This window comes from Panicum virgatum, chromosome 5K (genome assembly GCF_016808335.1).
Source record: "Panicum virgatum strain AP13 chromosome 5K, P.virgatum_v5, whole genome shotgun sequence".
NCBI lineage: Eukaryota > Viridiplantae > Streptophyta > Magnoliopsida > Poales > Poaceae > Panicum > Panicum virgatum.
Genome location: NC_053140.1, coordinates 48,581,562 through 48,601,391, shown reverse-complemented (window position 1 = coordinate 48,601,391; position 19,830 = coordinate 48,581,562). Strand labels below are relative to the sequence as shown.

At 45.9% G+C, this 19,830-nt stretch overlaps 4 protein-coding genes and 1 non-coding gene across 5 annotated transcripts; 3 read left to right on the top strand and 2 right to left on the bottom strand.

The window, feature by feature from the left end:
* Positions 1-544: 544 nt before the first annotated feature.
* LOC120708060 (glucosidase 2 subunit beta) lies at positions 545-3,258 on the top strand. The gene is made up of 6 exons (XM_039993151.1): positions 545-714; positions 791-904; positions 1,529-1,624; positions 1,793-2,005; positions 2,099-2,206; positions 2,871-3,258. Exons 1-6 carry the CDS (start codon positions 591-593, stop codon positions 2,873-2,875), a joined length of 660 nt encoding a protein of 219 aa, XP_039849085.1. The 5' UTR covers positions 545-590; the 3' UTR covers positions 2,876-3,258.
* Positions 3,259-4,040: 782 nt separating this feature from the next.
* On the top strand, positions 4,041-7,897 carry LOC120708059 (3-hydroxyisobutyryl-CoA hydrolase-like protein 5). Its single transcript, XM_039993150.1, has 15 exons — positions 4,041-4,239; positions 4,320-4,403; positions 4,510-4,578; positions 4,898-4,958; positions 5,102-5,175; positions 5,266-5,349; positions 5,605-5,689; positions 5,886-5,971; positions 6,138-6,259; positions 6,364-6,424; positions 6,790-6,888; positions 7,123-7,224; positions 7,304-7,345; positions 7,464-7,570; positions 7,655-7,897. The coding sequence occupies exons 1-15, from the start codon at positions 4,210-4,212 to the stop codon at positions 7,701-7,703; spliced, it is 1,155 nt and encodes a 384-aa protein (XP_039849084.1). The 5' UTR covers positions 4,041-4,209; the 3' UTR covers positions 7,704-7,897.
* Positions 7,839-11,061, bottom strand: LOC120708058. The gene is made up of 3 exons (XM_039993149.1): positions 10,127-11,061; positions 8,365-8,523; positions 7,839-8,277 (listed from the first exon to the last, which is right to left on the bottom strand). The coding sequence occupies exons 1-3, from the start codon at positions 10,991-10,993 to the stop codon at positions 7,969-7,971; spliced, it is 1,335 nt and encodes a 444-aa protein (XP_039849083.1). The 5' UTR covers positions 10,994-11,061; the 3' UTR covers positions 7,839-7,968.
* Positions 11,062-15,873: 4,812 nt separating this feature from the next.
* LOC120708056 (GDSL esterase/lipase At4g10955-like) lies at positions 15,874-19,400 on the top strand. The gene is made up of 2 exons (XM_039993148.1): positions 15,874-16,343; positions 18,100-19,400. The coding sequence occupies exons 1-2, from the start codon at positions 15,883-15,885 to the stop codon at positions 19,100-19,102; spliced, it is 1,464 nt and encodes a 487-aa protein (XP_039849082.1). The 5' UTR covers positions 15,874-15,882; the 3' UTR covers positions 19,103-19,400.
* A 211-nt stretch (positions 19,401-19,611) lies between these two features.
* Positions 19,612-19,684, bottom strand: TRNAR-ACG. Its single transcript has one exon. It is a non-coding gene; the product is annotated as a tRNA-Arg (tRNA).
* Positions 19,685-19,830: the final 146 nt, after the last annotated feature.

Genomic DNA, 19,830 nt, shown 5'->3' with positions numbered 1-19,830 from the left:
AACTTTCCTTAATTAAAAAAACCATATGTTTAAGAAAAAGAAATCAATGTGGCATTAGTCGATGATCAACACAGTTCTTGATTTAGGTTAGAATAATTTGATTTTGGTGTCTTATGTGGTATCTAAATTGAAATATCACCATATGGACCTCAACTCCTCAAGTCCTCACAGAACAGGCAGTTATTGCTCCCTCCATCTTGAAATATAAGATATTTTAATCAATCATAAGTTAAAAATAGTCTAAGTTTGATCAAATTTATAGAGAAAAATATTAACATCTAAGACATCAAATAAGTAAATTATAAAAAACATATTTCATAATATATCTAATAATTTGCATTTGATATTTAAAATATTATTAATTTTTATATAAAATTGGTCAAACTTACAACAGTTTGACTATGACAAACCAAATCCCTAAAATATGATGGGCAAATTTCCGTTGGGAATGATCTAGACGGAGATCCTCGGCCCATTGAATTCGGCCCAGCCGGGCTAAACTGTTTGAGATCCCTGGCCTCCCTCGACCCTCCTTTTGCGATCCGGAGTCCGGACTGACGAACAGTGTGGTTCACATCAACTGCAGGCAGATGTGGACCCCACCACCAAGTCGTCGCGTCGTCTCCTCCCCTCGCGCCACTCTACTGCTCCGCCTCCTCCTCCTTGCCGACGCCGCCGACGCCGCACCACCGCTCGTCGGCGTTTCGCCCCAAGGTGAACGAGCCGCTCACTTAAGCGCCTACCTCCGCATCTTGTTTCGTCTCTATTCCTCACCGAGTCGTTCCCCCAGATGAGGCGTACTTCGCGACGCAGGTGATCGCTTGCAAGGACGGCTCGGGCTCCTTCCCGAGGATCCGGCTCAACGACGGCTACTGCGACTGCGCCGATGGAACAGATGAGCCAGGTCTCTGTCTCCATGTCTCTTGGATTTGTCCCAACATTTTTTTTAACGGTGGATTTGTCCCAACTTGACCGGGGATCGAGAGTGAACTGCAGTCTGTAGAGATCTAGTCGATTTTGCATCGCCGATGCCGTGAGATCCGGTTGCAAAATTAATGATGCACTGGGTATTAGACTAGGGGTCAATTTTTCTCTTGTTGGTTGGTCCGCGCTGGTAGAGCTTTGCTTTCCGAATTCAGCAAAGGAACAGAAATAGAAATTTTCTCATGTTGGTTGATCCGTGACCTTTGTAGTGCCCTGAACATACCATTTTATCAGTACCTTAACTCATATGATCTCTTAAGCAAAAATATGAATTACTAACCAGTGTTCACACTTGAATATGTAAAATTAGGCCACATGAAAACAGGGGTATTGAAACTGTAGGATGATGGGCAGTGGCCAGTTTCCGCCCAATTCATATCTGTGAAATTTTTACTACATTACCTGAGTACCTGACATCATATGTACTACTGCATGACTGTGGGCATGTCTTTTACTCAATGCTAATCTATGTGCTAGCTATCACTGTCATAAGGTGTTATTCACATTTTTTTGAAACATCATTCACATTATTTTGGTTATACAGGTACCTCGGCATGTCCAGAAGGCAAGTTTTACTGCAGAAATATTGGAGACACCCCTCGTTTATTGTTCTCTTCGTTTGTGAATGATAAAATATGTGGTATGCTATCTGCTTTATAGACTATGAATTTAACTGCAAAAGTCTGGAAGTTTCTTTCCTTATTTTTGAGCTTCCCCTTCTAATCTAACATTTGGGGCTAGTTGCTATTACTGTATTGATTCCTTTGTGGATAGCAGAAGTATTGACAAATTGTGTATGTTCATATAGACTGTTGTGATGGAAGTGATGAGTATGAAAGTGGCATCCATTGTCAGAACACATGTCGAAATAGAAAGGATATTGATGAGGCTGATGATGGTGGGGCTGAGCTCTCAGTAACACATTTAGATGCTACTAGTGAGTTTACCATTAAACATACAATTGGCATTCAAAACCTTGTCCACAACAACATCAACAAAGACCTTATCCAGAAGCTACGAGGTATCGCCCGTTCAGATATCAGATTTAGTTGCAGCAGTTATGGGAACATAATTTGCATGCTTGATATGGTGTCAATTTTTTCCGTGTTCGCAGGATTAAGGATGGCTCTAGTCATTGAGCTGGGCCTTGTTGTATGTATTTTTGCCTTCTGCGTTGCTCGCCGCCGTACTAGAACACGCAGGAGACAGCATATTTTGAAACGTAAGCTTTGTCTGTGTTTCCATCAACGTGTTCCTCTCGGAAATATTTTGAACCACCTCTAGATCTAGAATCAACCTTTGGATTCCCTTGCATCACTCCCTTAGTTCATTTCATTTTCACTTTCTTGCTTTGAAGTTTGGATTAGTTCATTTAGATGTGTACGGGTTCAACCCAAGATCTAGACAAAAGAAAACTTGCATCCCTACTTGCATAGCATTGCTATACACGAGTTTGTATATTTGTTTCTGCTCCTTTTTTGGATGTTTCTTGACCTATTAGAAGTTAATTTTGCCATCATTCAAAACCGCGAAAATGACTAAAACTCAAAGGGGATGTGTATTCAAATTTGTAGTTGTTTTTTTTTATGTGTTTGCACATAAGCATTAGAAACTTGCTAGTACTTTAATAGTAGACCAGTTCTGTAATCTGCATGGCTGTGCCATCTAGTAAATATTTAGGCCAACTACTAATCTTCCATAATTTTTTACAGCCTGTTCCATCTTCAGTACCAGCCTTTATTTTATGAGCTTATTAAAAGCTGATGTGAGCATTGAGCAACAGTTCTTTTTTTAGCAGGAGCAACAATTCTGTATTGATGCATTGGGATTTATTTAGTTTTGTTGGAAGCAGAACAAACTCACCAAAGAAACTGTGCTGTTTTCAGGTTAGCTGAGCAGTAGTTACTACAAAGACTGTTGATTGATGCCATTTGCAAATATTAAAGCTTAGGAGGGTGGTGGAAAATCAGAGATGGGATGAATGGATTTGCAAGTTTTTGGCCAGGTACATCTGCTGTTCTGAACTTTGTTGTCTAGGAAAATTAACTATGTATGTGTTTGTAACAGAAGACAACATGGTCTGAAGTCTGAACTGTGAACTGTTCTGTAGTAGGTACATTGGTGTACTTTTAGTTGTATGTATGTGATTTGTTGCACCATCATCTCTTCATTCAGTGAGCTGGTGCTTATTGTATTTGTGACGTTCCAGACCTCACTGGGCGGAAATGGAACATGGATTTAACTGAAGAAAAATTGCTGTCATGGGCTGCATTAGATGCGTGGGATGAGTCGCCGGTGCGTAATGGGGTTCTTGAGCGGATCGATAATGTAAAGATATGTAGAGGTAGACCTAAACTGATGTGGGATGAGTCGGTCAAGAGAGACAAGGATTGGAATATCTCTAAAGAGATAGCTTTGGATAGGAGCGCTTGGAGACTAACTATCAATGTGCCTGAATTTTGAACTTATTTCTTTCGGGTTTCATATCTAGTCTACTCCAACTTGCTTGGGAAAAAATGCTATGTTGTTGTTGTTGTTGTTGTTGTATGGGCTGCATTAGATGCGTCTACTTAACTGCTGCCGTGCGTTTCATTCTTGTCCTGGGATCTTGTATAGCCGAAGCAGCGTAACTAGCTCATGGTAAACCAGGATCTTGTATAGCCGAAATCCACAATCTTTTTTGTTAAAAAAAACTGATGATGTCTCTGGTTGTTTGACAGAATTTCAGTCATGAGCAAGAGGAATTATATCTTTTTTATAAAATATCTTTCAGAGAGAAGCAACATAAGTATAAAAATTGTACTACATAAATTACATACATGATACATTATGTCCTCCCAGAGGTGGCGCTGTTTCCAGTTTCCACACAGCACATCTTCAGATCTCCTGTACCAGCCAATCGTTGATTTTCGATCGGACGGCCGGACGGGTTTGTCACTGCATTGACCGCTCCCCTGCATAGGATGCCCATCTCTCTGACCTCGAGTCAAGCTGCACCTACCCCCTGCGGGCCCTTGCCCAGCTGCACCAGTGGCCCAGCGACTCGCGAGCTCGCCATCCGCGCTCGCTTTTTAGCTTTGCCCGCCCACCTACCCCGTCTGCTGCAGTTCGACACCTTCCGTCCTCTCCTACCTCGCACGCCCCCACCATTCCTCCACCGACCCTTCTCGCCTCGCGTCCCGATACCAAACCACACGCAGGAGAGACCCGGGAGCTCAATCCCTGATGGCCCAGCAGCAAACGAGCCCCGAGGAGGTACCACCGATCCGGATCGCGCGCCCAAATCTCTTGCCCCTTCTACTCGTTACCAATGGCGCCGTGTTCTGCTGGTGCAGGTGGTCCTCGGGCAGGAGACCGGCAGCGCGAGGGTGATCACGCTGAACCGCCCGCGGCAGCTCAACGGCATCTCTGACCGAGTGGTGCGGCTCCTTTTGCCAGATTGCCTTTCGGGTTCTTTCCTCTTTCAGTGAAGCCTTGTGAATTTGCGGTTCAATTGCGTGCTCGCTCTGTTGTTTCTGCTTGTAGGTCTACCTCCTCGCACAGTTCCTGGAGAAATGGGAGAAAGACGATAGCGCCAAATTGGTCATCTTTAAGGTGCGTACCTTTCTAATCTAGTATTGCAGTGCGCAGACGAAAAATCAAGACGTCATATGCTAGTAATTGTTGGCACAGCATATACATGGTTTTTACCATGTGGAACAGTTAGTATTTCATATTTATGTCATCAGTTTGTAACTTAGGCGAACAATTTATGCAAGAGCCAAGAGAGTTGGCAACCAAAAATGTCTGGCCTCCTAATGTGATCCATCATGATCTGAAACAAACAATTTTTATTATGGCTCTGTTTATTCTACATTCAGCACATGTTACAAGTGTTCCAGTTAGACACGTGCTGATGTTTGATTCTGAATAGGGAGCTGGACGTGCATTTTCTGCTGGTGGGGACCTGAAGATGTTTTATGAAGGGAAATCAGGTATTAACATGGTAGAACAATTCCATGGCTTTGCCATCATATTGTTTCATTTTCTTACCAGCTAAATGGATTTCTATTACCATGATTTGCATTTGCGTACAATAAGTCATGTCACTTAGGAGATATTAATACTGCTTTCGCAGATGATTCCTGCCTTGAGGTCGTATATAGGATGTATTGGCTCTGCTATCACATCCATACATACAAGAAAACCACGGTGATGCTCTTGTATATGATTGCCAGAGGGCCATTCTTCATTTTTTGAAAAATTTATGTTCTGAAAGTCTATGGTCCTATGTTCATGTAGGTGGCTCTTGTTAACGGGCTCGTCATGGGTGGTGGTGCTGCTATGGTTGCTCCACTGAAGTTTGCAGTTGTTACAGAGAAAACAGTATGTATCAACAGTACACCTTATAGGCCTATTATTTATAAACTAACTTAGCTCAAATTTTCTGTCTGTATTTACTTCAATGAATCCTCATGATAATATAAAAAATCTCAAATCATGATCTTTTGTTATGTAAACATTATGCAAATATTACATTACCAAGTTTTTTAATATTGAAAAGCAATCCATTTGATTGCTTGGACCCCTCTAGGAGATTCTAATAGCGTTCAGCTTATCTTTTTTTTTCTTTTTCGTTAGATTTTTGCTACTCCTGAGGCTAGTGTTGGATTGCACACAGATTGTAGCTTTTCCTACATCCATTCACGGCTCCCTGGATATTTAGGTAAGTTTTATATTATAAAATTTTCATAAAAAATATATGCATGAGCTTAATTGCGGGCATATTGTAATGATACAACTGGCAACTGCTTATCAAATGTAGGGTCCTGCTTTTTTAAAAGAAAATCAAATATATGGTCGGGCAGCATATTGTTATGATGCATCTCATGACAATTTGTCATCTTTTCAAACTATTATAGGCGAGTACCTGGTTTTAACTGGTGCTAGACTGAATGCGAAGGAAATGATATCTGCTGGTCTCGCTACTCATTTCGTCAGTTCCGAAGTAAGACATTCGGTGGCTAGCATTTCTATTTTTGTCGGTTCTCATTATTGTTCACTTGGTTGCATGTGCAAATAGTGGAGACTTGGGAGTTGAGAATGGCAGACTGCTTGTTGATTGTGGTTGCCTGTAGTTTGACTAATTAAAGTACTTGTGATATGTATGGCAGAAACTGGAAGAACTCGAAAAATGTTTACTGAATTTGGACTCAGGTGACGAGTCTGCAGTCCGAGCTGTTATTGAAGAATTTTCTACAGATGTTCAACCTGATGAAGATAGTGTTTTGAACAAGTACTGATGTCTGATGAAGATAGAACTTGTTACACATATAAATTACTTATTCTATGTGCGGCAAAAAAAAAACTCACATTGTTATCTCGATCTTTCTTTGATAGGCTTTCAACTATCAACAAATGTTTCTCTGCGGAGACTGTTGAGGACATCATAAAAGCATTTGTAAGGGTTCAGCACTCACAGCTTCTCATCCTACTTTATGCTGTGAAATCTCCATTAGTTCTGTAATATACCATGAGTTAATTAGACCTTAAAAGTTGGCACTTTTTGTGAAAAAGCCCTAGATCTTAATCCTAATGTCAAGTGCTAACCTCTATATCATTCCAATTTTATTGTATGTGAAGTGGAAACCTGGTACAATTAACTAATAATATTATTTCTAGCACATTTTCTTCAAAATATTTTTCTAGCACCAAAGACGTAGTCGTGCTTCTAACATCAAACAAACTCTGCACCACTATCTTTGTAGCAGGCAATTCTATGTTTTGCAGTATCAATTAGTGCCCCCATAATTTTCGTCATTGTAGGAATCAGAAGCGAGCATAGACGGAAACCAATGGGTGGCTCCAGTCCTAAAAGGTCTGAGAAAATCATCTCCAACTGCACTGAAGATCACCTTGAGATCGGTAAAGTCTATTGCATCATTATTAACCAAATGGAAATTTTATGGTGTTGACTTATGTTTCTGCTTATAACGTAAGGTGGGCTAATGGTAGCTATATAAATTTCTTCATTACCACCTGGTTTATTCTTGTGCAAACTACTATTTCTTATATTAATGAAACTGTGCACTGCAGTGGATTTGCATGTGTTTCCTTTTCAAAGATAAGCTCCAGCATCTGATGATTTTAACTTTCCAGATCAGAGAGGGTCGGAAACAGAGTTTGCCTGAATGTTTGATGAAGGAATTCAGACTTACAATGAACATTCTCCGATCTGTTGTTAATGGGGATGTTTATGAGGTACAGAGACCGTGTCAAAACAGCCATTGCCTTGATTCTTAGCTTGCACATTGAAATTTTCCATTTGATTTTATGGCAGGGAATTAGAGCTCTTAGCATCGACAAGGACAATGCCCCCAAGGTCTCTCTCTCTCTCTCTCTCTCTCTCCTTTTTGCTTGTGTACTTGATTCTAACTTTACCTATATGACGTCGCTTTATTGCTTGCGTGCTTGATTTTAACTTATTTATGACGTTTCAGTGGAATCCTGCAACCCTTGAGGAGGTGAAGAACGAGGACATTGACCGTGTGTTTCAACCGTTCAGTCCAGAGCATGAGCTCCAAGTCCCAAATGACGATTCCAACAGGTCAGTGGCGACTTCCTTCAAATGTCCGCATCACTCATGGATTTTGCCTAGTCTGCTAACGCTTTCCGCACCAACAATGTGCAGGTGGAGCGGTAAATATGAGAACACGGTGTATGCTAAAATTCCTCGGTAACTGTATACAAGATACCAGCCGATGCTTGTTGGCAGCAACCAGCAGGGAACAATATTCACATCACGTGCATAACGGATAGTTCAGTATGTAACTCGTATGCATCTCGAGTGGGTGTTCTATTGGTGTCACAATGTGTGAACAGTTGAAAAAGATTACGAGGCAATAAAGCATATGGGATAGTTTTTGACCCAACACATGCCATTTATTGTGTATACGAGATGCCGTTCACAAAGACGCAAATCCTACCAGCTATATACTAACTAGATCAAGAATAATCGAACTCCACCGTGTAGTGGCCTGCATACTTGCTAGTTGTCTTTTCAATCGGCGCTCTCTTAACAGAAAGAATCTTCTTCACAGCATCTGCTTGGCCCTTCTCGAACTCCACCCAAACCTTCTTGAGCTTCTTTCCTTGGGTTAGCAGAAAAACCATCAGTTCCTTTTGATATTGTTGAGGCCTGAACCCAAGAAACGTGAATTCCACCAGGCTGGTAGTCAGGCAAGATATACTCGCCAGCTTCTCCTTGTGATCGGTGAAAGGGAGCAAATCCTTGTATTTGCCCGTTCCAGCAGCCTAGTACATAAGGAAGGCATGTTAGTGATAAACCGCACAATAAAATAGGAGATGATGTATGTGAACAGGAAAGGGGATGTTGGGTACCGAAATACTGAATTTCTGTAGGTTAGGGCAACTCTCAAGCAGCTTTAGCAGGAAAACAGTTTCTTGTGCGCTTGAGATATCTAAGCTCACTGACAGTATCCTCAAATCTTGAAACATAACAGTCAACTCTGGAATATCTTCATATTCAGTTGATAACACCTGCACAAAAAAAAATCAAGACATCCAATATACAACATAAATGCTTACAGTCATAAATATTGTGTGTACTTCACATTTCCTGCACTGCTACTCCTTGCGCCAGAATCTACGTTGCATTGCCTTAACAGATGCATTCCGAGACCAATTAAGCAACTCCATTGCAACCAAGAAATTAGGAGATGTCAATTGTACTGTAAGCTCAAGATTAAATGCCCTATCTTTACCAGAAGAAAGATTCTCATGTTTCTGCCTTGGATGTCTACTTCACATGATCTTTTTTCTCAAAAATGCAGGAGAACTGTATTTCGTTTCATTAAGGTCTACTTAACTAGATATTTCACGATATAAACAATATGGCTCACTGTATTTTTTTTCTTGGTTTTGCTCAGACATGCACACAGTCATTACGAACTAAAATGTCGCCTCAACAGCTCTTCCACATAAACACTAATCAAGTAATCATATGATACACCCAATCCATCAGCCCTTGTTTCCATAGAATCTACATAGCATCTACAATGTTGAAACTTCAAGGTTTTAGTTAGCGATGCATGTGGGACGGTTGTGGGCAGCTGCAAACCACCTAAGCCGGCTGCCAAGTTTTTTTCACGCAATCGTGGTCTAACCAGTACACGATTAGCAAGCATAGTTCAAGCCCACCAAAGTCGCAAAGACCCGCAAAACCAATCACTGTCCCCTTGAATAATTGCAGACAAAACCATCACACAAGCCATAAAGTAGTCATGGCACAGTCTGCATCCATATTTTCCATATTGATCCCTTGGGCCCAGCAACGTTGAGGAATGCCGTCAGGCATGTGATGCAGTGGCAGCTGACGTAACTGTCTCAATGGAGAGGCTGTGTTTGGGATGTTGAAGGCTTGACAGAGAGGAAGGATGCGGATGCCGGCACAAATGGATCGAACCTCTTGAAGGAGAGGAAGTGGCAGTGTGAGGTTCAAGGGAAGCAACAAAGGATTAGCCACAAGGCAAGCAACAGCATCCGACCCTCCCAATCCATAATCGAGGATTTTGCTGTGCTCGCAGGTCCTTAACGATAGGCTTTACTGCCATGTCCACCAGGCTTCCTTCCCTCAACCCACTAATCCATGAGCTAAAAAGTGGGCCTGTATGGACCGATTGGTGGTATGTTTTTGCAGGGCAGGCATAAAGCATTTTGAGAGAACTTAAGCATCAATTCTACAATATAACAGTTACCCTAAAATAATTTCACACAATCACAAAATTATGATATGTCAATACTAAGACTGAATGATTCTCCTTCCTATAGGCAATCTTTCAATACCGCTCGTGTCTAATTGATTTCTTGGTCTGAACTCTTAACGAATTACAGTTCATTGGCTGGTGCCATAGAAGCATCCGTTCATAAAATTTCACAAACGAACATGTTGCCTCGATAATTCTTCAAAGTTCTGATTATGACTGATAGTATGTAGAGATCAAACATATGCTTGATGCTTCCATGAATCTCAGTTACCATATCAGAACAGAATCCTACTTCATAGCTGCTACCCAAACATTGCACAGAACAGAATCTGCTTGCAACTAGTGAACTATATTACGATGCAAGAGATCGAGCTCACCTTCATAGCGTGGCCTCTAAGCGTGAGGCACTCCAGTCTCACACCAGCATCCAGGAACGGCCGAACACTGAATGACTCCTTTGTTGTCAGCGACTTGGCGATGTGCAGGTATGCCTTCCTGACCTCCGGTGCAGGCGCCAGCTCCAGTCTGTTCACCTTACCCCGCGTGTACAGGGTCACCGTCCTCAGCGCCGACGCTCTAATTGTGGTCTGCGCTAGATTCAGAGTCGGCCTGAACACGAGGTTCCTTACGGATGACGACTCCACCGTGCAGCCGCCCACCCTGCCCGTACCGATACCCGTGCAGTACACCATCTCGAGCGTGTCCAGGCATGACGCGGAGGCGAGGATTTTGTTGATGATCCCCTGGTCAATGGCTACGCGGTGGAGCCTGAGGGTGCGGAGGCAGGGGCACGCGACGCCGGACCACGGAGGCACGGCGCATGTATCGAGGTCGAGCACGGCGAGGGATTTCACGGAGAGCACGTTCCTGGGCAGCCGCGCGCGGCGGGTGAGGCGGAAAGCGAGCTCGGAGAGGCCGTGCTGGGCGGCATCGTCGAGGACCGGGCGGAAGGACGAGGGCGGGATGGCGCGGTGCGGGGCGAGGGCGAGGCGGCGGAGGATGAGCGGCGGGGTGACCCGCAGAGGGGGCTGGGCGTAGGGCTCGTGGAGGGTGAGCGAGTCGACGCGTTCGAGGAGCGGGGGGATCTCCTTGCGGAAGTGGCGGGACACGGCGGCGAGCGCGGCGGCGGAACGGGTAGGGATGCGGGAGAGGATGCTGCGGAGGAGGTCCTCGTTGAGGTGGGAAAAGCAGTCGGGACCCTCCCCGGCCGCGGCCGCGGCCGCGGCGCGACGGCGGCGGCCCATCGGGTCCGGCGTGGAGTCCCGGCGGAGACGGGGGAGAGAACGATTGGATTGGTGGTGGGATGGATCCGGGTCCGGGAGCGTTGCAGGCTTGCTTGGGCGGATTATATAAGTCCGTGAGATGAGGCCCATTGGGCTGGTTACAGATGGCAGATGGGCCTCCCATTCATGCTGTTGGCCTGTTGTATGCAAGATTGTCTTATTAATATCACTAAACTAATGTTTGGAATAATCTCAAAAGAAAACTAATGTTTGGAATAAGCTGGTTCACTCCTGCTTTAAACTTATAAGCCAACCTTTTCCATGGCAGGGCCCACACCTTTTTCGCATGGGGCCCACACCCAACCCTATCAGCGGCAGCAGCCACGCCATGCGCCTCCCCCTCCCACCCGCAGACCGCCCCTCCCCTTCCTCCCGTTCTCACCGCCGCCCCCTCCAAATCTTGCCGCCGTCGCCACCTGGTCCCTCCTGATCTTTCCGCCACCGCTGTCGTGCCGCCCCAATCGTTCCTCGCCGCTGCAGCCGCCCGCCATCGTTCTCATTTCCCCACTCGTCGCCGTGCGTGCGCCCTTGCACCTCTACGCGCCCCGGCGGCCCCACCCCTCTGCCCCTCCACCCGCATGGCTCGGCTCCTCCGCCAGGCCACCCGGTGGCTCGGCCCCTCCGCCGCCGGCCTCGCGCGTCACGACCTGCGCGCCTTGGCTCCTCCCTGCTGACCCGCCCGCCTGGATCCGGTGGACCTGCACTTCCTCACATCCGCTCGGTCACCGCCACCAGGAGGCACTCCGCCTCGCTGCGCACCTCCGCCTCGCCGAGCAGAGCTGCCTGCCCGCCCTGCTGCTATTGCCCCAGTGAGTTCGGAGGCCACGGAGTGCGAGGCGGCGCCGGATATTGGGAGAGAGCGAGAAAGAGTGCAGATAGACGAGAGATATGGATCGAGAACTGGAAGGGAAAGGAAGGAGGGCGCTGGAAGGAAAGAAGGGGAGGTGGGGTTAATAGAGTCATTAATGAGCTTATAAGTCATCCAGAACCAAACAAGCATGACTTATAAGTTACTAGTTTTCAGTCGCCTAACTTCATAAGTCACCTGGCTTATGGAACCAAACAAGACCTAAATTTTTACTATACACACACTCCCACAGTCCCTTTGCTGCTCTCTAGCTCCACCAGTCCACCCCTTGCCCTAGTACCACCACCCCCTCCTACCTTCTCTGCATGGACCCGCGCCGTGGCCTATCCTGGCCGAAAGGCCCGGCCTTTCGCCTTGACCCCGGCCCGCCGAGTCGCCTCACCCTCGACATCGCCGCGTCCGGCCAGGCCTCTGGGGCATTCCCCCGAGCTCCTTAGGCGCACGCGCACCCACACATGCACTCCTCCCTGACCCACACACACACTCCTCCTTGTCCCACACACGCACGGCCCTTCCTCATGTACCTTCTTCGTGCATCCGTCTCTATCTGAGCTTCCTCAATTGCACTCCCGTTCAAGTCCCTAGAACTGTGGTTTCCTTTCTTTGTTTCTCTAGCAAGTTGTTCCCCGCGCAAAATATTAGTGAGCTCTCACCCTTTGCTTCCCCTTACGATCTCCGTGTCTGCTTTGATTTGGGCTGCACTCAGAATTTTTCCTGTGCCTGTAGAATTGCTGCACCGGAGATGGCGTCCCTGAACTGAGATAAGGAAGGGGGCGTAACTACTAACTAGGAACATGTACTCGTGTTTCCTGTATTCGTTTTCAGATGTTATGCCTGTGATTTGCACCCAATACTCGTGTTTTAGAGGACTCATATCTTTCATCTTGTGAAATCATCTTTTTAATTTCGGATTCTACTTTTCCTTCTGCCGGCGAGAAGGATTGTGGATCGGAGCAACAAGATTAAAGTTTGTCCAGGCGGGTTTACTTGATTCTTTGCTGAAAGGTGATCTTTTTTTGTTTCACTGGTTTGTAGTTTCATAATCCAAAGTAATAGTTTAGAGCACTGTGATTGACATGAATTTTCATCTCATTTCCGCTTTAGCTCGACAGGTTCCTTTGCTTTAGCTTGATAGGTATAGTACTAACAAAAATAGGTAACTTGGATGTATCGTACTGGCATACGGCTATTTATTTGCGGGCCTGCGGCAGTCTCAACGCAAAGTGGAGCTAACTCAACTGCTCTCTCATAAAAAAATAACTGCATCTACGACTGAATGTTTCGCCTGCTCTGAATCCGCCAAACGCAAGCTCTATTCCATCATCAAATCACCAACAAGGTTGTATGTCACCGCACAATCCTTACACTTTAGAGTTAGGCGCTTCACAAGGGCCACCGCCTCTAAAATTGCGTCATGTTTATCACCCTTTCGACGAGTCTCCGGAATATGCGACAGCTAAACCATCACAGACGCCATGAACTTAGTACTTGACAGACTTGAGTGCTTGGAGACCGTGTAGATGGCTACGATGAAGCAGAGGTGTTGTCGAAGCAAATAAATGTTCAAAATAGTCGGCCATAGCCACCGTTATAGCCTTTGGGAGAGAAGAAGGCTCGAATATGCATGTTTTAACTCTAAAAGTCTAAATCCGCTAATAGCTCGCTATGTCCCGCTATAGCCGTAAGGGTTATTTAACCAACTAAACCATATAATTGGCCTTTATTTATTGTTAGTTTAGCATTTGTTGAGAAAGGCCCCTCTAACTTGACATCAACTTTTGAAGAGTGGTACCAAAATCGTGTGATACCACTTCTTCCATGGATACTATGCCCACACTATACAAGAAAATCTTCACTTAGACACCAGTATGGGAGACTAACTCTATTTGAAGATTTAAATAGTTATTCACCATAACATAGTACAACATAAGACACCCTACCATAACACTACTACTCTATTTAATAATATTGTCATTTTCTATTTGAGACCTCTTATGCCATAGTATGGCAAGAGGGGAGGGGAGCACCCCTATTTGTAGGACTCCATGACTTATATGGTTTTGTCATGTGCCAATCTTCTACACACTTTCTACAAAATATCTAACTCTAGAATTTTTCTCATATTTATCTAACCATATAAATATCTAGTTTCTGTTTCTAGAGTATTCCACATTTTATCATAATAAAGCATGGCAACTATGATTTATACATACTCTCTAATCTTCTAGAACCTCTCATAAGTATGTATTGTTATTTTTAACAGTATTGAACTCATCATTTACAAAACTTAGTATTTCATCAGTGATGTAATGAGAGAATGAAGCTCTAGACGTACTTCAGTGCATAATGTAATGAACTTTATGACCTATATCTGTTTTGATTTGATATTCCGAACATATAAATTCTGAACTCAATTACTCAATTTGCAAAACCACTAAATGGTATTGGTATCCCGATATAGCTTTCTCTTAGCCTCTAGAAAACTGACAACTAAATGTCTTATCCCGCTATTTTTAACATTGAAGCAAATGCAGATGACTGCTAGTGTCGAGTAGAGGCAGGAGACAGGGAGAGGTGGCACCAGGCGAGGAGGAGGGAAAGGTATCCGGGGCACAACCTTCTTCTTGCCTCCACTGTGCCAGCCACTGCCCACCGGGGGTCCTGCCCCGGCCGGCTAGCGGCGCTCCCCAGCCACCTCGCCTCCGCCGTGGGCCGTACCGCCACCACTGTTGGGCTGTTGCTGCACTCAACCTACCCTCTACACCCGCCAGCCATTGGAAGTCCGGTAACCCGAAACCCTAACGCCGCCACCTTGACCACCACTCCGACCGTTGACGGCCTCGCTAGCGGCCGCTCCCCCCACCTCACACCCCCAGCGGCCGCTCCACCCCCTCTCCCCTACCTCGGCGGCACGGAGAGCGGTGGTGGGCCGTTGATGGCCTTCTGCAACCCGTCGACTCCCACCCGTGCGCGTAACTTAGTATCTGCGGACAGAACCCTCCCTTCAGATCCACCAGGTTCCTACCTCAAGTTGCTCACAGTCCCATCGAAGCACCTGCTCGCGCCCTGTGCTGCTCGTAGTCCCATAGCATTCCTTGGTCAGAGCCTGCTGGTGCTAAGGTGATGACCTGCCCACACCAACATCACTTTTGTCTAGAGTGTGTTTCAGTGTTTGTTTGACATTTGAGAAGCCACGCGCGTGTCTGTTTGAGGATTGGGACACAATATTCTTAAATTTTGTTAGATTGGCAACAAGTTTAACTCACTATGACTTTTGTTTGTTCTTGGGATGCATCTAAAATGTATTTGAGGGTGCTGGTTCTTCTATTTATACAAATTTCACGGCTCGCTTTCAATATAATGCAAGAAAAAAAAGGGGGTCATATTAGTTAGGCAGCTTTCAATGTTGAAACTTGGAACGACCCGAAGTTCGAAACCACAGTTGGAAAAAAAAAGAAAATCAGAAATCGGGGTAAGAAAAAGACCCCCCAATCCAAGAAGGAATGCATACTCTTGCCAACACGCTCAAGCCACAACCTGTGAGCTGCTGTGACCACCCTGCCGTAATGAAACTAGACCTGGGCATTCTCCGGGCCGGGTCGGGTTCGGGTCGGGCCAAAAAAAGCCCGGTGTTTTTTCTAGCGGCCCGTGCCCGACCCGACCCGGTGGCCGGGCCTTAAAATTGAGCCCGCACCCGACCCGACAGCCAGTCGGGTCGGGTCGGGTTCGGGTCGGGTCGGGCCGGGCCTATGTAAAATGTCGGGTTCCTTCGGGTTTTTCGGGTTTCGGGTTAAAATTTTTAGCCCGTGCCCGGCCCGTCAGTCATACCGGGTCAAAAATTTTGACCCGAGCCCGCTCATCAAACTCTTCGGGTCGGGTCGGGTCGGGCTATTTTCGGACGGGTTGGGTCGGGTCTGTCGGGTCGGGCAGCCCATGCCCAGGTCTAAATGAAACCCCCCAGTTGCTTCTCCCCCTGCCAAACATGACCGTTGGGCGCTGTTCCCTTCCTGAGATCCCAAATACCCCACCGCCGCGCTCGCGCACTTGGCACCCGAGAATCGCCGCGCTCGCGCACTTGGCATTCCCCGCACCCACGCCGGCTCGACCGTTGCCGACCCCCCTGCGCGCACGCGCTCTCCATCTGGCGATCCCCACCCGGCGCTTCCGCGAGCACGGGGGCGGGCCGGGGCGTATGGCTTGCGCCGCCGCGATGCCGATCGACCTGTCCCCCGCGCCCACGGCGGCGGCGGCGGGGGATTTGAAGGCGGTCGAGGAGGAGGATGAGGAGGTGGAGGTGGAGGGAGGAGGGTGCGGCGGCGGGGCCGTGGTGGTGGCCGCGGCGGACGCCGACGCCGACGCGGAGGGCCACCCCTACGATTTCCACGTGTCCGGGCCGCGCAACCTGCCGCCGCCTAACTGGAAGGAGATCATCCGATCCAGCTGGTAAGAGATCGCGCTTCCCGTTTCTTTGCAATCGTGGTTGTGTTTTCCTTCACGGGATGGAGATGTATCTCTGGGCTCGTTCAAGCTGCGGGCCTTGGTTTCGGTTTGACCAGGGAGGCGCCGCTTGGTGTTGCAGCCGGGCATCTTGATTTGCGGCCGCCGCTTGGCTTAGATCGGGAGCGGGGCATCGCGCAACCGGTCAGCATGCAGGGGCTTCAATTGGTCTAATGAACAAATGCGTACCAGTTGCGCGATGCCCCTCCGACTTTCGCGGTGGAATTAGAATGCAGGGGCTTCAATTGGCCATTCAGATAAAAAGCGTAATCTTTGTTGGATTAAAGCATGCGGCCAGAATCCCTTTCAAGTAGCTGCATTTTAATTTGCAGTATCTCGTTTTATGGTTCGATCTAGAAGTTGTTACTGCACCTTTTACAGTTTCCGGTGATTCCCACCATTTGCACACCATTTTTGAGGATTTTGTGGTGATTTTCCACTTTACGCTTAGCATGCAGTGGAGTAGCCGAGTAGATTACTGTTCCTACAAGCAAAGTTAACATAGTATAGGTGAGTAGAAGAAACAAAGGGAATGCTCCAACCTTCTCTTGGAGGAAATCAGGAAACAAGAAAGCAATGGGCCGTGGCTCAAGTTTCCTGAAACCTTATTGGAGGAAAAGGAAAAAAGAAAGTAATGAGCAGTGGCTCAAGTTTCCTCAAACCAATGCCTTCCTAGGAGTAACAAACACGCTTTCTGTGCACACGGACGCGGTTTTGTCTGCGTGTCCAGATCTGGTTTCCATGGCGATATAGGAACTTCTTTTCTGGCCATTACTTCACCATTAAGTCTATGCGCATTGCTCAGTTTTGCAAGCTACCATTAAAGAAATTGGGAGAAGTTCGATTTAGTAGGTTAGGTCAGCTCAAGCAAGTAAACAACTACGAAAAATTCATATCAAGAGCTCCCTGCAGGCTATTGCCTATATGTCATAATAAAGTGGGGTCATATTTTTCTGGCCATAGGGGAAATTGTCATAGAATTGCCTGGGTACAAGTGCTTTCGCAATAAACCAAATACAAGGGAAGGAGGTACATCACAGTTTTCCTGGCAACAAGATAATGACATATAAGAACTTTTTTATTCAACTCTTTTTTAACTGATTAAAAAGCCCTCAACTAAAATATTTGAAATATCCCTTTTGATTAAAATATTGATATGTCAATGATAGATAATTACCCATGCTCATGCTTGTCATCATGTTTGAGCAGTAGTGGGAGCTCCTGCTACTGTGCTTTGCCATGCCTGGTCCTTTGACTTGGGCGGCAGATGGCTGTAGCATATAGTAGTAGCTGCATATTACTATATGGCAGCAGTGACTTGTAATAGTAGATAGCTGTAGCAGTAGGAGGTAGGGGCTGCAATGTACTATAGAGGAGAGCAGCTGCAGCTCACAAGATTTAAGCAGCTCCACTTCGTGTGCTCTTCCTGAGTCCTTCATCTTCCTCTCATCTTCTTCCTCCACCTGCAAGCAAGAGGGTGTTGTGTGAGAGGGAGTGCCAACAGTCAATACTTTAAAGAAAACGTTATTAAAAGTATTGAATAAAAATACTATAATTCTTAATATGGAGGGGAAAATGTGAAAGGCTGAAAGCACCCACCTGAAACTAGATTCCCTTCTTTTTTCCTGACTCTTATTCACTGTACCCTTATATTTGTCTGAAATTTTTAATTCTAACATTCTTGCTTTAAATTGATTTGCAGGAAGGATCCAGATTACAAAAGGATGGTAATGGCATGCTTCATTCAAGCAGTCTACCTTCTTGAACTGGACAGGCAAGATCAGAAAGGAGAAGATGATGGACTTGCTCCAAAATGGTGGAAGCCCTTCAAGTACAAGGTCACGCAGACATTGGTGGATGAGAGAGATGGTTCCATCTATGGTGCTGTGCTTGAGTGGGATCGTTCTTCTGCCTTGTCTGACTTCATCCTCATAAGACCAAGTGGAGCACCGAGGGCTGTTTTAGCCCTCAGAGGTACACTGCTGCAGAAGCCAACCTTGAAAAGAGACCTGCAGGATGATCTTCGTTTCTTGGTATGGGAGAGCCTCAAAGGTTCAGTGAGATATGTTGGTGCTTTAGCAGCGCTGAAGTCAGCAGTTGAGAAGTTTGGCAGCACCAATGTTTGTGTTGCTGGGCACTCCTTGGGAGCCGGCTTTGCCCTTCAAGTCTGCAAAGAGCTTGCCAAGCAAGGAGTTTTCGTGGAGTGTCATCTGTTTAATCCACCTTCTGTTTCACTGGCCATGGGTGTAAGGAGCATGAGTGAGAAGGCCAGCTATCTGTGGAAGAAAGTCAAAGCAAGCTTGCCACTGAAGGAAGAAGCAACAACATCCCTTGAGAGCTCCAAGGAGGAGGCGAGCGACAAGAAGAGATTGCGCACCGAGAAGAAGTGGGTGCCACATTTATATGTCAACAACAGTGATTACATCTGCTGCCATTACAATGCTCCTTCTTGTCCCTCGGCAGCAGATGGTGTTTCCGATGAACAGCAACAGCAACGCAAGGCAAGTGAGATAGCCGGTGATGTTGTCGCAAAGCTATTTGTGACATCAAAAGGCCCACAGAAGTTCCTTGAGGCACATGGCCTGGAGCAATGGTGGTCGGATGGCATGGAGCTGCAGCTGGCTTTATATGACAGCAAGCTCATAAACAGGCAGCTGAAATCCATCTACACAACAGCTACAGTGTCATCTCCTGCCAAATCGTAGTGACAGCTCAAGTTGCTGTTACGAGGGTCGTTAGAAATGCTCTTTCTAATCAGTGTGTGTGCCCTTTATCAACTGAGAATGTTTCATTACTCCGGTAGTGCCGTGGTGGCCGGAAAAAGGTAAATAATTTGGTTGAAGGGATATGTAAGAACAGTGTCGACAAGTAACACATTATTATTTCTCAACTCAAATGTTGTTACTAGCATAGGCAAAAATTCGGTGTTAGAAGATCTCTCATGACTTCACATGCACCATGTTAAAAGCGTTGGTGCAGCGAGCTTTAATTTTTTTATTGCTCCTTGGATCTTCTTCAGTGCTGTCTCTGAATATGTCTCGCATGGTCTCTAATATTCATTCAGATCTATGAATAACAAGAAAAGAGAAAAATGAAATGTTATTTACTCCAAGAATAAACATGTAAATGCATTGACTCCTCACATCAAGGAACAACAAGATGGTGAGTTGAGTTCCTCGTTTCCTTTCAGGAGCAAAAAGGGCCCCCAAAAAAACGACTCCGCTGGGGATCGAACCCAGAATCTCTGGTTCCGTAGACCAGCGCCTTATCCATTGGGCCACGGAGTCTTTGTTGCACATGGCAAATTAGAGAAGATTAATTACATACGTTCATTCGACAAGATTCAAACTTTGTCATTTAACAAAACTTTCAGAAAATATAGTTTGAAAACGCAAAATTAGATTGAACTTTAATAGATTTTATAAAATCGTAC